We start from the raw sequence: 15,756 nt of genomic DNA, 5'->3' as shown, positions 1-15,756 counted from the left end.
CCAAACTTTGTAATAGACAGTTACACAGGAGACAGTTACACATGAGACTTTTCAGCACACATTAATTTAAATTTTTTCTGCAACCACTCACAGCTTTTAAACCACCCAAAACCCTGCCAGTCTTTTCCAAATAAAAATCAAATCTACAAAGAAGGGAACAAAATGTAGCTTTAGGCATCGCTGTAGACTGGCACAAGGTATTTTCCCTTTTATTTAACATTCAAATTGATAAATGAACACACACACGTTCGTTTGTTTCACTATCCCCGTGGGGCACAGTCATTGACATAATGCTTTCCCTAGCCCCTTACCCTAACCTTAACCAGCACAACTAAGTGCCTAACCTTAACCATTACCCTGACCCTAATTGTAACCTGTACCCTGAAACCAAGCCTTTACCCTCAAAAAGCAGTCTCCACCCATGGGGACCTCAATTTTTGTCCCCACGGTGACACAAGTCCCCATGGGTTAGTGTGCTTTCAGGTTAAAGTCCCCACCGGGATATAAGAACATGAAACACACACACACACACACACACACACAGCAACCAGGGGTGCAGATCGGTGCGCACAGATGTGGGAACACGTGGTTTCTCCAAGCAGCCCTACAGGCGCACTACTTCCTCTCACGTTTGGATTTCTTCACTTTTTGATTTTCTCCGGTTACTGCTGGGGGTACCACCGGAGTCCTGAGCTGGACTAGGATACAACCTCACTTCGGCATCTTTCCAAACTACCAGATAAATAAGACTTGCATCCCCCACTTGCAACAAAGTTCATTCCTCTTTTTGCTGCAGCATCTGAGGTGCGACACTGAAGTTACCTGCGCTGTCGGAGGAGAGCGTCCCCAGTGTAAAGAGTCACGCATGGAGCTTTGAGTTGTTATTTCTTACTCCTCCAGAAAACTGTGGATACTGGGATACTCGCAGATCCAAGGTGCCGTGCGGTCAAAGAGAGCTTTTGGGCAAATGCTATTGCGATGCTGTGGATGTGACTTCAAACTACAGCTTCACAACGAACGGTAGAGTCCTGTAAACCACAATGAAAGGTAGGCTCATTTAGAGACAGAAAGCAGAAAAACAGAAATTAGCTGTAGCGCACACCGCAGCATCACTAATTTTCTTCTCGTAAAACATTCCTCTCGCTCTTTCTTTGTCACTTTTCTGCCTCTTTCTCTCAGTCTGAGACGTGAGGAATGCGTGGGCTACAACTCGCGTCTGACATCTGGTTTCAATTAAGGGACTCTGTTTGGGATTTTTGCATCTGCCCGCTGCTGCACATCAAACGCTAACCTACACTAACACAACAGAGCCCAAAAAAAAATGATTATAGTTTCCCCAAGTGACCAAGTTTTAGTCATTTTGTGGAAGTAATACAATATGAAATTATTTGAGCTTTTAAACTGTTTTTTTTTTTCATTTCTATGTTGCGCTTTAAAACTTGCATATGTTGGATCAAACGTTTGTCTTGGCTTAAAGAAATCAAAAGCACAGAAGGAAATACTGAGTCAGACTTTAGTCCCGTACATGAACAGCTTTATTGTGGTATAACTCCGCGCGCGCACACACACGCGCTCACTCGGACACTTAATCCATTGACTTGCTGCCTTTCGACACATTACAGGGAATATAACAGACCGAAAAGTGCATGAGTCATGGTGGTCAGTGGGTTTTAAATAAAGTTTTATATTAAGTTTGCCCAGATGGGATTCTCATGTGGTGACCTGATGTTTTGGACGTTGCTAAATTAACATCGTGCATGTCATTCTCACCCACTCAGAAAGCACTTGATAGGTCACGAAGCTGGTCCCTTATTACATTACATAAACACCACAGGACTTCTGCCACCTTGTGGTCTATTTTAGAATACAAAGCTCTGCATTGTGGGCATTAATATGAACAACTCACAGTAAATCTGTGATGTGACTGGCATGTTGGCCACTTCCTGTTGCTACTCTACTGCAGTGAGAGGCAATGGGACTTTCCATGAAAACCATTATGTGTATGTTTTTAGAGGACTGTATGGGAGATATTATTTGTTTTGTGTATATGAGTTATTCCAGATTTTTGCTTACTGTTTTCTTTTTCTAGTTCTTTGTCTTGTTTTATATAAATTGGGCAGCACTACTTGGTTTTTCTGGAACGCTAGGCCTTCATCAGTGGACGAGAAGAGGTTCTTGTTATAAAAATATGCTTCTCAAACTGCCAAAATATAATGTATGAACAATGGACTTCTTTTGCCCTCATGCAGTTTATTCCCATAGTGCATCAGTGGCCTTCTGATGTCAAGCTTGTTTGATGTCTATTATACACAAATAGCCACTTCAATGACAAACACAAACATGTTACAGGGTGCAGAAAAGCATAATAGTCAGTGGCAATTTCAATAAAAAATATTGAAATATTGTGGTATGTCATCAATACCAGTGAGCATTTATTTGGCGATTTGCAGCCCAAAAGATGTTACAGCTGAGCTAAATGTGGTCAGAAAGTGAGAGTTTTTAGATGTCTAGTTACCAGATATAACAACTGTTTCAACAGCATTTTAATGAAGATATTTCAATGTGAAGCAGTAGCTAACTATATCTTGAAATATAGTCATTTAAATGCGGTTTGACCAGGAGTTACGTGTAATTTAGACGTCTAAATACAGCTCACTTTTCAACCAAACTTAGCTCAGTTTTAACCAAGATGCCTTGACATCTTTTGACCTGCAAAATCACCAAATCAGTGCTCACTGGGATATATTCCTGTGATGTTGAGCAATCATCAATATTCATCACAAACTCCAAATTACACTGAGTTTGACTCACATATCTATCTGCAAATCCACTCAGTTTTCAACCCCATAGGTAAAAAGATAAAATATGCTTTAAAGTCCCTTTAGGGATATTTGTTCTGGACTCTGTCCTGCAGTTGTACAGAAGATGACGATGAACTCGCTATTATACTCGCTTGCACATGGTAACATTACCATTGTAATGGGACACAATAATGTTGCTTGGAAACACAAACAGGAAACAGGGTATTGGGAAAGTCAAATTCCTCAAGTAAAAGTAAGTACAACTGTTTAGATTGTTCTTGTCACCTCTCAACTCACTCTGCTCTCCGCCATGAGATGTCTGCTCAGAAGCCAATTTTATTTCTTACAGTTTTAAACCCCAGGAACAGACATTTCTGAACATTCCTAGACTATAAATTAACCTCACGAAGAGACATGCAATACAGCACGAAAAAGACAATGTCCTATCAGATTTCTTCATTCACCTGTTTTCAGTATAAGGAGCCATTCTATACTTCTCTGATAGACAGCCATTGCTCTCATGTCACCACACCTCACTGCTTTTGGCATTATACATGAAGAAATGGTTTTTTTCTGAAGATCTTTGGGACATGTGGTATTTCTTTATTTTCACTGGCCACGGATGATGACACAGAAAAAAATCTTTGAAGTTGGCAAAGTACTTTCCCACAGGCATAAGAGCTGCATGAAAGGAGACGACACTTGGGGCTTGTCAGGCCAAAAAGAGAGTTTACTTAAAAGAGCTGAGCTAATCTGAGTGAGACAGAGTGTATTTTTCATTGTGGCTTTGAAAAATAGATATTTAAAAAAAATACAACCTCTGAATAAGACTAATAGGATTGAAGCTGATTGTGAAAGTTAACTTTTGACAAAAAATAGCTCAAGTTCCATTTACCAGCTTTTTACTGGAGCTTTCAAACAGCATTTCACAGTCTTCATCAGCAGAAAGTTTTTAAGTGGACCTTGACCTCAGATTTGGTTTGTCTAAGAATTTTAATTGTTTAGGTACTTAGTCGCTTATGTAATAATATGAAGCTCTAGCCCAGTCTCTCTGTTATTACTGTTTAACTGCATTATGGCTAGTTTCGTAGCTCATTATATCTTTAATTCACAATTCATTTATTTTTGTGTTCTCCCTCCAGACGACTTTGCTGATGAGGAGGAGGTGCAGTCCTTTGGTTATAAGAGGTTTGGTAAGTATCAAGTGACTTCTTGACTTCCAGCTGTGAACTTAAAGGACCACCCTCACTGGTTCATATCCCTTATGATCAGTGATGTCAGTTCTCCAAATTATTGCATAAATAATATTTTCTTTAAATACAGTATTTTGCTTGGCTATAACCCACCTTCAATAATCCACAAGGTTAAAAGGAGGCGGCACCTCGTTTCCCAGAAACAAACTTATTTTTGGTTGCTGCTTTCATTTTTATTTCTCTGTTATAACAGCAGTGGGGTACAGTGGAAAGGGAAACCGCAACATCCTGGGTGTTCCTGACCAGTCGACTGACTTTGCAACCTTATCAGCATCTCAGTGTACTTTTGTTTCACTCGGCACAAAACTGCACGTAACAACTTGGTCTAAAACCAAACAAATCTGTCTCGAAATGGGTCTGCTGATTTCCTTCAATGTATCTGGTTCTCAGATCCAAGTTTTCCAGACAGGTTCATAATCTCACCCACACAATAAGAATTATACCCTTTGGCCAGATGTTGGTAACTCCCCAGCTGTATGCAGCACGTTCGAAAATGTTACATTAACACATTCCTTGAGTTCAAGCAGATCTCCTGACATAAGCCACAATCATTTCCTCCAAGAAAGATTTTAGTAAAATGTGCAAAACCTGCTTTTGAAAACTAGTCCAAGGCTTTTTCCCGAGATATTAAACTAGATCTGAAGAGACTGTTAGGTTTTTGCATCAATAGTTATGCAATAAAAAGCTTACTTTCTATTTAATATGATTAAGGTGCCTCTGGCCTATGTACGTAGGTCTGGGTATTATTTAATTCTTTTTTTCAAAATCTTGGTACTTTTTTTATAATTTTTGTATAGAATCATTTAACAAAATAAGCCATATGCCTCTCTTAAATGCATTCGTGTTTAATGTAATTTAAATTCAGTGTGTCCCACTGTTCCTAGACATCGTTGCTGCGGCTTGCAGCTATAGGCCTATTTTTTCTCTCTTTAATTTTCGTGTGATGTGTTAGTGTCGCCTGATAACTTGCTCCTGCTTCTGTCCCGGAAGCAGGAGCTTCAAGTTTCAACACTTTGAGTTGAAATGGTCACAGAGGTCCCTCTGGTTTAAGAGATGTTTTAGAGTATGTGTGTCATCCAAGCACTCAGCAGTTGTATGTCAGGAAGTGTTGGTACAGTAAGAGTCCACATTGTGTGTCATCACGATCAATTTACACATGTGCACACGTCTTACTGCCTAATGCCTGAATGTGTGTTAGTGTTTATTTGACTTTCTTTATAAAAAGAGGACAGTTTGGATTTTCTGGGTTCCAAACCAAATGTCTCTTTTTTTAAGAGAATACGTATGTATTTGTGATTTAGGCAACATTTACTGAGCACTTTATTTATTCATAACATCTGTACTTTTTACTCAGTTACTTGACCTGTGGCTATTAAACAGCTGTACAGGAGCAAGGGTTAAAGGAACACTCCACCAAAAATGTAACTTTTGAGTATCAAATACTTACTGCCTGTATGCTTGAAACATGTCAAAACATATCAAAACATCCATAGAAAGTTCTCAAATAACACAACAACAACATAATGTAACTGGCGATACAGATGGGGGACAAATTAAAGGAAAACCTAACATCTTAGTAAGGTTCAGCGCCATCACGAGCTACAACAGTAGCTTTAAAGCTCCTTGGCATAGATTCTCCATGTCTCTAACCTTCATCAAAAAATCTTTCCTCATTTGGTGTTTTGATGATGGTGGTGAAAAGCACTTTCTTACACATTGCTCCCAACAAGTTGGGTTGAGATCTGGTGAATGTATGATTCACATCATTTTTGTACTCATAAAACCATTCAGTGACCCCTTGTGCCCTGCATGGAAAAATCTGCATTTGTTGTTTCTCTGCTCATTTATTCAGGGTTTCAATAGTGTCAATAGTTTGACATTTTGGAAAAAACGCTTATTCGCTTTCGTACTGAGAGTTAGATGAAAACATTGATACCACTCTCATGCCTGTGCGTTAAGTATGGAGCAAGAGACTGGAGGTGATTAGCTTAGCTTAGTATAAAGACTGGAAGAAGAGAGAAACATCTAGCCTGGTGTAACTATTCCTTGACAAACAACAGTCGCAACTTCTCCACCGCAGTGACAATAAGACTACAAATGATCATTTTTACATTTCTGTTTGTGTAAATATTAAGGAAATTAGATAGTTTGTCAATTAGTGAGCTTTAGAGGTGCTTGTAGAATTTTATTCTTGAATTTTGGACAGAGCCAGGCTAGCTGTTTAATGCTAAGCTAAGTTAATCACCTCCTGGCTCCAGCTCTAAATTTAATGCACAGACATGAGATTGGTGTCTTCTCATCTCATTCTCAGTAAGAAATAGAGTGAGAGTATTTTCGAAAATGTTAAACTATTCCTTTCATTTGTCTTCTGTCGGTAGCTTCCACACGTACTTGTGTACTGGCAGAAAAATATGTTGTCCTGCTTCTCGTATGTCCTCAGCGCGGAGAGGAATGAGGTCCTTGACTCATTTTGACATCTGCTTTCCACAAGTGGTCTATTATCCCACTGAGAGTATGTCCAAACCTGAGAAGTTGCTGAGCCACTTCCTGTGTCCATACTGGAAGTTTATTCAGTGCAAACCTATATACTCAGAGAGAGGTGGAGAGCGAGTAGACATTGTGGGCCTTCAGGGTCTATGCTTTTGCTGTGCTGTGTCAGCAATGTGCCAAGGAGAGAGCGGAAAGAGGGGGATGGAAAAAGAGACAAATACAACCTCAAGTGGAGATGAGTTCTCAAAAATGTATTATTTATTTCCATATTTTACAACTGTTTTCTTTATCTTAGTGTTCCTGAGTGCTCAGTGGTTGTTTCTGCTTTTATTAATATGTTGTATTTTTTTTCCGATTCAAGGGGGAAACATTTGTCAACGGTTTTATTTTCAGCTGAGGAATCGCATTCCTTGCCCGACTTATTTTTGGGAGCAAAACAGCAAGTGGTTTTAATTTACGGGGACTTTATTACCAGAAAAGAATGTTTTCAGAATGCCTGCCTCGTACTTACACCCCCCGACCCCACCCGCACCCCCCGAGGGCATGCATTCATGCAGTTCGTGTTCCGTCGTCCTAATGAAAGATTACTCGCTCATGTTTTCAATAAAGAGCGGAGTGAGTCGGTGGAGGAGAGAACATTAAAGGTTTGCAAAGAAGTAGAATAAAGTTAACAGGGAAAAAGGAGAGACAGAGACAGATAAAACAACACAGAGCACTGCTGGTTTGACTTGTTGATCTGATCTTATCCCAGCGAAGTCTGCAGGAACGCTCTGTAACTGGTCAAAAGGATGGTGGGTCAATCCTGGATTGACCAATGACAGGCAGGCGGGAATGCATCCCAGACACAGCACAAATCACTGCGTCCCAGCAGGGGCCAGCATAAAGCATGCCATGAGGATTTCTGTTGAGAGCATTAGTGGGGGGAGCAGGCTTAGGTCAGCTGCAGGTCGGTTGAACAAACGACTTACACTCAAGAGCAGTCCTTTGTTTAACACTCAGCTTAATACAGCTGATAATGACTCAAATGCAGACGGTGATAAGAATGAGACAAAGTCTGCTGCAGCACATCTTACCAGTCAGAAGAGGCATGTGTTCACACAGTGGTCAGCATGTCTTCAAATGGAGACAATTATGATAAGTAAAGAGGGAAAATGGCGCAGTGGCATATTTTTTGGATTTGAAAGTTTTGTTTTTTATCTTTTATTGCATCCTTAGTTTTCAAAGAGCAGAACAACAGTTTTTTTTAGCCCAGTATCCCTACGAATTACATTCATACTGGGCAATTCTGTCAGGCATAATGTATTTCTACTGCCAACATTGGGTACCGATGCAGGAAGTAATGTGCCCTTTACACACTGCACCCCACAGTAACGGTGCATACACATACACTCTTGTCTCTCACAAGCATGTACATAATTAACTTACTCAGCTCCGAACGGGCAGTTATTTTCTCACATTGCCAATATGCTGCCACACAACAAAGTATATGTGTTTCCACACATCGTTTTTTTTATTCAAGTCCAGGTAGCTCGTTAAAGTTATATAGCAGAGAATTGTGATCTTGTTGACCTCGACAATCAGCTTTTCTCCATTTTGTTCTAAGTACTTTTATGTAGTTGAGTGGAGTAGTTAACAAGTATGTGCTTTAGGTTCACAAGGGAATTAAAATGAGCGCGACTGGTTGTCGCCAAGTTCTTGGTCCCACAGGTCAGAGGACATATCCATGAAGTTGAACCTTTCTTGACTTCTCCATGTCTCACAACTGAGTGCCTTTTGAGTCTTTGAGTAGTAGTAGTAATTGCCTCAATTTACAATAAATTGCATCCCGTTGCATCTTCAGTGAGTCTGTATGTGTGAACAGGGTGTACAAGTGTGGAAATCAGGGTGGTGGATGGGCTTGTAGTACATCTGACTGTCATACAGGAGACTAGAGTTAGTGCTTTGTTGCAAACCAACAACTGCTGTTGACTTTTTTCAGTCCTAACCAGAATTTTAGTTACCTAACCTCAACCACACTAACTCTACTGTAACCACAGCTTATCCATACCTCAGTTGCTGTCCCTGAACACCCCCATGGCAGAGCCTGAAGCAACATTTGAATTAACATGAACATGTATTGAGAAAAACATTTCACATAAATCTAAATACAAGAGGCAGCTAGGAAGGTAGAGGGAGTTACATTTGCTGGAAGCAGCAAGGGTGCAGTGCTCAGCATTGGTGTATGCAGTTAGTAAGAGTGCCAAATTGTTAATATGGACTACCTAGTGTCAGACATTGGACATTTTCACATATGATTTGATGGTATATGGAACATGTTACTATAAAGAAACTTCAGTCCCTGCCTACACTACTGCATGGCTCCATTTGTTATCAAGTTTGGAGTTTAAAATGTGCTCCAGCTGCCTTGACTTCCATTTTATCTGTAACAGGCACTTATTAGACACATACAGTACAGACACTGCTATGCAAACATTAGAGAAGGACCTCCAATTAACTCAATATGTCAATGGAAAAGGATTTTAGACATAAATCATGACAGTTCTAGAGTTGCAGTGGAGCTTCTGTCAGTAAGTGGTTTTATATATAGCTGTACTTGTTTTGACCGAAATCGGCCTAACCACCTCATCAAATGTCTTCACACCACTCCATGCTACGTGTCCCAGAGGGATACGTTGGCCAATGGTAATGACACGCCTGCAACCAACTGTCATCTGATAGGTTGTTTTCTTTCACATAATGGATGTTTGTTAAGAATAACACACACAAGTACTGGAAGTGTCTGACTCCATTTTATGTCAACAGTCTCAGATAGGCTGCGTGAAGAAGTTCCACAAATGGCTCAGCATCAGTGTTACACTTAATGGAACTCTTTTTGGCTCCAGAGAAGGCCAACATCAACCTCGCTGCTTCCCCTCTTTGAAAAACAGCAGAAAGCTAGAATGAAAAATGTGTATTTTTCTTTGTTCTGCAGTGAGTCACGGTCTGACTCTCAGACCTGGCTGTGCTGAGTTTGTTGCTCTGGTTGTGATTACATTGGCCCCAAACCAGCACACCACTCTTTTTCTTGTTTATGCTTTAGTACTTGTATTTTTGGAGATACTGAAAAATGTCTGCGTGTTGTGTAAAGAAGGCAGCCATGTAGAGTTTTTTTTCAATTGACTCAGCTCTCATGTGTTTCAGCTGAACGTTTCAAATCAGGCATGTGTTTGTGTATTCACATCTGTACAGCTGCTACAATGGAAAATATCAGAACCACTCGGTCTGCCTGAGCATACTTACAGAAGTTTTCATATTAGCAGGATTAACTTATCTGTGTTATGTAGTTCAGTGGTTCACCCACATTACACAAAAACATATTTTCTCACTTATCTCTTGAAGTATTGGGTCATTTAGATAGTTCTGGTGTTATTTGGGCAGATTTTGAGATGTCAGTTTCTGATACTACACCAATCCAATGGAAGTGAATTAAATTGAATGTGTGGAGCTTAAAGCATTAAATAATTACCTTTAACAAAAATGCAACAGCATGTCAGGACTGTCAGTCACTTGAATTCTACCTGATGAAGGTCTGTGGACTGAAATGTCATCAGTAAAGTGTATACAAATGACAAACAGCGTGCACGTTTGAGTGTTTTATCTGACACACCTGTCAGTAATACTTTCGGGTGTGCAAGATGTTTTAATTGTTACCTATTGGCACTATTGTACGTCTGAAAATTGTTGACAAAGAGGTCTATGCATTAACCAGATGAATGTGTATACTGTTTCTAGAAAGGGATGTTGCTGTTGAATCTTAATTATTTTCAATTTGTCATTATTTTCATTATTATAATCTGACTGTATTGCCCTTTTTTTCACTTCATTATTCAGTGTGACATGTCATGTGACTTGTCGTTTTCGATTGTCATTTTCAGTCAACACAGAGGTGGTTAGTTTAACATTTGTCATGTAGATCAAAATGTGCTGTTTAAAGAGATGTTATTTCTATGCATTGATTCACAACAACCTGTATACAGTGTTGGTCGGATTCAAGCTTGTGGCCATTTTTGTGGCCATTTTTCTGGCTCTGGCACAGGAAGATGACGTCTCCATTCTTAAGACTTCTGATGTGCTTAGTTGTTTAACAGCTTTCTATGAGCACAACAACAGACCTATTTGAATGACTGAAAAATCAGAGATGTGGGCAGCAATTTAGAGGTCTTGAACCAGTCTAATTATTCAAAGATTTGAGAGCACTTTTGTTTTCATAGCCATTGTACTGGATGGCAGCAAAAATCTCAGAGGTGATATCTTAAAATCCTCAGCAGATGTCTGCGTTACATGAAAATATGCTTTTTTTGTACTTTGGACAGTTGGAATATGGTATCTATTGATAAAAAAGTTTAATAATACATAACATAACTCTTGTATTATTTTCAACATGGACCACAGTGCAGCTACAGTGGCCTGAGCCGGCAGTCAGACACCACCTTCTCTGTGGTCAGCGTCTTTCCCCAAAAGTAAAGCCTGACTTGGTTGGACAGCTGGCTCGGTCCACACTGTGTGGTTTTATTGGCTCATCTGGGTGATGAAGCTTGAAAGTGGTGTGCGGTGATGGGATGGAGTACAGCACCGACCCGGGCTGATGATCATCAGGCTATGTGATGATTGTTGCTGATTCAGTATCTTAAGTACTTCCATGGCGGGCCACCCAGCAGGCGTGACCACACAAAAACCCAACAGCACAGATGGTCTGTGGAATTAACTCCAGTTCGACTTGGCACCCAAGCAGCAGGTTTGGGTTCACATGAGTGTGTAATGAAATATTCTTAACCCGCATGACATAATATGTCTCACTTTATTTGTGTTCATGTTGTTGTGGTGAGGTAGAGATTAGGAAGAATCAGGCTTTTTTATTGATCTCGCTGCATCTGATTTTTAGATGTCTTCCAAGACACAGATAGTTCTTTCTGAGGCGTCACTATGGGAGCCATTATATATAAAATGGCCTTTCTCCAGACTAACATGGTTACAATTATAGATTTGTTTAATACTGATCACACTTATATGATCCACAGTTCACAAACAGAGGGTTGTTTTTCCTGGTGATGGGTCCAAAATGGGTCCTTGAGAAATAATGAGCACATTTCTACAAAAATACAACATCCCATAAATTCTCAATTTACTAGACCCCCTTGTGCACTTTTCCTAACCCTGTAAATGACTTAAACCAGTTACGGAAACTGTTTTATATTTAATGTGGGTTTTGTCACTGAAGTGGCCAGTGCTTGTCCCATGTGGGTTCTTTCATAATAACTGTGTTTCATGTGTTGGCAGAATTTATCACTCACTGCGCCTTTGGAACGCAGTCTTAGCCATGAAGCACTTCTCACACTGGAGAGGTGCTTTGTAGGATTGAGATTGGGTTCTTGAGCCAAACCTGATTAGCCATTGCAGGAGACTGGATCCAAAATAATTAGTCTTTTGGGGACATTTTGACATTCATAGGCTCATTTTCTAAATATAGGCCTATTCTGCCACCAGCAACATTCTGTTGCTATAGGAACACCTACTGGCTGTTTTTACAAGTAGCCTTTTGTCAGATCTATGACCAAGTAAATACTGACAGGCACTTTTATCTACGACCTAAATGCCCTTGTTAAAGCATTATCTGTAGTTACTCTTTATATTATAGCGGTTTTGTGACTGTCACAGTTGTTAATTTAGTTTTCTGTGATCAATTTACTGCTAGCCAAGCTAACTAGCCATGAAACTAGCTGTCTGAGGCGAATGTGATGCTGATACAACATTCTAAGTTACTGTTGACTGTTGGACTACTGTTGATGTTATGAATGTATTCTTTTTACTTTTGCTCTTTTGAACTCTTATGTTTGTTGTACTTCCTATAGGGATTTAATGTTGATATTTCACTGGTGATACTGTATGTCGTTTCTTCCTGTCATGAGGGACAACATACAGTAACTAATTGAACAGTTAGTGTATACTTTAGGCATCCAGTTTGCTTGTTACTGTACTAATTTCTTTTTACAGTAACTTTAGTCTAACTTGTTTATGGTATCTCATCATTCTCTGATTTGTAATCACTATCACTAAATTTGTTGATTTCAGTTTCACAATTGCTCCCAGGACAAACCTCAAAGGCTCAATGGCTGTCTTCTACCTTCATTGGAGGCGAGTTTAGCTTGCGCATAGCTGTGCACCTTGTATAGTGAGGGCAGAAGAACTTGTATTGAACATTCTTACAAGTCATAAGTCAAAGCTAGAGAAAAGATGCTTATGTGATGTGCCTGACATGGTGAAAGTGAGGATCAATGACCAACCCCCACTTCTCCCTCCCTCTGAGGTTCACATGGGCCTGGTTTACTTTAAATTACCTAATTCCAACATGCCAACACTGGAACATGAGCAGGAGGAGCCAGGGGGTCTCTTGTTCTCCACTCAGGCCAATAAAGTTAGTTTATGGCTTCCATGTTTTTCTAAATTCATGGTTGTGAATGATGGCAATCAAAATGTCCGTTTGAAAGGAGGAAATATAATGTTGCAGATGCACATGGGATGAAAACTTTGCAATGCAAAGTGCTGCACATACTATAAATTAGTATATAGTGCATAAGAGGAAGAACTGCTTGGAATGCAATGTGTAACTTTTTTCAAACCTTGACCCACCATTTTCAGTCTTAGCCCTTTAAGAGAAAGAGATTTGTGATTTTACAATGTTGGACCTTGGTTTGTATTCACTTGTGTAATAACAGATCAGATAACAGATAACAGATAATAATAACAGATATCAGGCTGGACTGAATATCCTAGACCAAGTTTAGAAGAACTATGGCATATTTATGTTGAGTGGTCTCTTCTCAGCACAAGACTGATTAAATGGTTCTCCAAGTCATGGTTGGTTCAGGCCCAGTTTTACAGCACAGGCATATAAAATAAAAAGTAATCAGTCTTTATAACCACAGAGATGCATAATCGTTATTTTAAATGACAAGTGACGAGAGTAATTGTGGAGTTGAAATATATCAGAAGTTAGTAAAATTTATAAGTTCTTGTGTGTGCATAAGTGTACATACTGTACTTGCATGCGCCTGATTTAAAAATATTGCTTTTTAATAGTGTAGATACAGGTGCTATTTGAGTTGCATTTTACAGATTTCTCTGGGAATATTAATTCTCAATTACATTAAAAAATCCTGCCTGCCAACACCACCTCTGCTTGCCAGCTCACGGTGGACCTGCACCGCAAGCTGTATTCCAAGTCAGCAATTAGTATTTCTTCCTCTGAAATCTGTGGCAGCAGTTGTGACTCCAACTATTTATCTCCAAATCTCACCGTCCACAGTGAGACTAGGAGACACACGCAGTGAGCCTGGATTTCAGTCTTCAATGGAAACTGCTGACTGGAACACAAAGACTTTTTTGATATCCAATCCTGCCCCACAAAGTATCCCTAATACAGTGGCCCAGCTTAGTTTATAAGGCACACTTGCGTGCTTAAAAGTCTGTCTCTTGAGATTACTATATATGACCCATTTGTCATAGTCTGTCTTTTTCTAACCAAGCGCAGATGGGATGACAAAACCAGGTCTAATCAACTCCATGTCCACTGCTTCATTGGATCTGAATCCCTGTTTTAATAAGCCATCTAACTGTTTTCTCTACCAATTAGGCACTGTTTGTGCCTTTTAGCACTTTGAAAAAAAACCCCAAGAAATGCACCATAAAGTTTTCCCTCAACCCCAAGTTCTGTTCCACTGAAGGATACCATTTTTCTCCTTTTTCACGGTTCAGTCCGTTTTGTCAACGGATACACTGCTGTTCTTTATTTTCCAAGTGTTTCTCTCTTGTAGTTGCACAACTTCCATGAAACTTGCCTGTGTTCATAAGCATCCCAGATTACTTGAGGGACTTGCAATTATATGAACTTTGCAGAGACGACATAAAGAGCATGTGGTGATAGGCAAGATTGCAGTGGCTATTGAGTGGTATGTAAACAGGTTAAAGAGATTTTTTTTTTTACAAATATCAAGTAAAAGATATCTAATTTTCCAAAAGCTGACATCAGATTGTTCCAGTTCATGTACAAACTGCAATTTCAATAAACAAACAAAGCATATATATTAAGGGACTGTATGGACTGTATAACCGGGGTGGGGAGGTGGGTTGAATCTACATCATTTTGTAAAATGCAAGACCCTCCCCAGCATTAAAAAACGTTTTTAAAAAATGCATTACCTCACTCCCAAATATCTCAAAATAATACATTTATGGCAAACATAACAAAATGGTGAATATTCTACTCTATTTTGGAATAAAGAGCTGCTAAGTAAATGTTTATTACAGCCGCAGATTGAGTGAAACACCAGAGATTGCACTTAATGAAAATGCTGTATATATGAATTAGATCAGATAATGCTAGAGCCTGATATGTATGAGATCAGATGTCTGACTCTTCCTCAAATCATTTACATGATGCCTGAGTCGCATAGCTGGCCGTGTTGGGAGACATTTCTTCCAGACAGTACAGCATTAAATATCGAAATGAAAGCCATTTTTGTTGTGTAACTATTTTATTTTCAAAAAATCTTTCACAATAAATCTCACAATGGAAGAATGAATCTGGGATGAGAAAAAGTTAAAAGATCCTTCCCTACTCTCCCAGAACAAGTACATTTTCTGCAGGACAAGACTTGCACTTGATAATGTGCTGAAAAAGATGTTTTTCCGAAGACGCCGTCCACATTGTACACAATTGTTTCATATCCCAGTATGGTGTTTATGTTATGGTCTGTGGCCAGCTGTGTTCAGCTTTGTCAGCTTTAGGCAATGTGTGTGTGTGCAAGTGTGAATGTGTGTATCCTGTTCAGACAGGATGAGATGCAGCATCCATATGTTATTTTTCTTTAAACCACCCAACATACAGATCTCTGACTGTAAACCACTGATCTCCTTACTCATAAAAAGGAAGTGAGTACCGCATTTAAAATATTATAAAAATACCGAAAATAGCCTACTGAAGGCAAAGTTGAAAACATAGCCCCTTATTCTTATGATGCTTGGCATGAAGGGATGATGTATCAAATGTTTGCATGCGTCCTTTGATTTGGCTCCACTGTAACAAGATCCAGATGTTCTAGACCCAATTTAAAGTGTCATAAACCTGTTAGCAGCGAGTGAGAAAAAACTCTGCCCAGGCATGCTAGGCTAGTTCA

The 15,756-nt window shown here is 39.5% G+C and overlaps 1 protein-coding gene across 1 annotated transcript in view; it reads left to right on the top strand.

Moving 5' to 3' along the window:
- Positions 1 to 531: 531 nt before the first annotated feature.
- Positions 532 to 15,756, top strand: part of colec12 (collectin sub-family member 12) — a 36,447-nt gene continuing 21,222 nt past the window's right edge. Inside the window, exons 1-2 of the mRNA XM_044221088.1 lie at positions 532 to 1,047; positions 3,944 to 3,994. Coding sequence (XP_044077023.1) covers positions 1,041 to 1,047; positions 3,944 to 3,994 — 58 coding nt within the window. The 5' untranslated portion in view covers positions 532 to 1,040. The remainder of the gene's footprint in view (positions 1,048 to 3,943; positions 3,995 to 15,756) is intronic.

The sequence above is a fragment of the Siniperca chuatsi genome, linkage group LG13 (genome assembly GCF_020085105.1).
Source record: "Siniperca chuatsi isolate FFG_IHB_CAS linkage group LG13, ASM2008510v1, whole genome shotgun sequence".
NCBI lineage: Eukaryota > Metazoa > Chordata > Actinopteri > Centrarchiformes > Sinipercidae > Siniperca > Siniperca chuatsi.
Note: the sequence above shows the minus strand (reverse complement) of the source record. Positions and strands in the feature narration are given on the sequence as shown.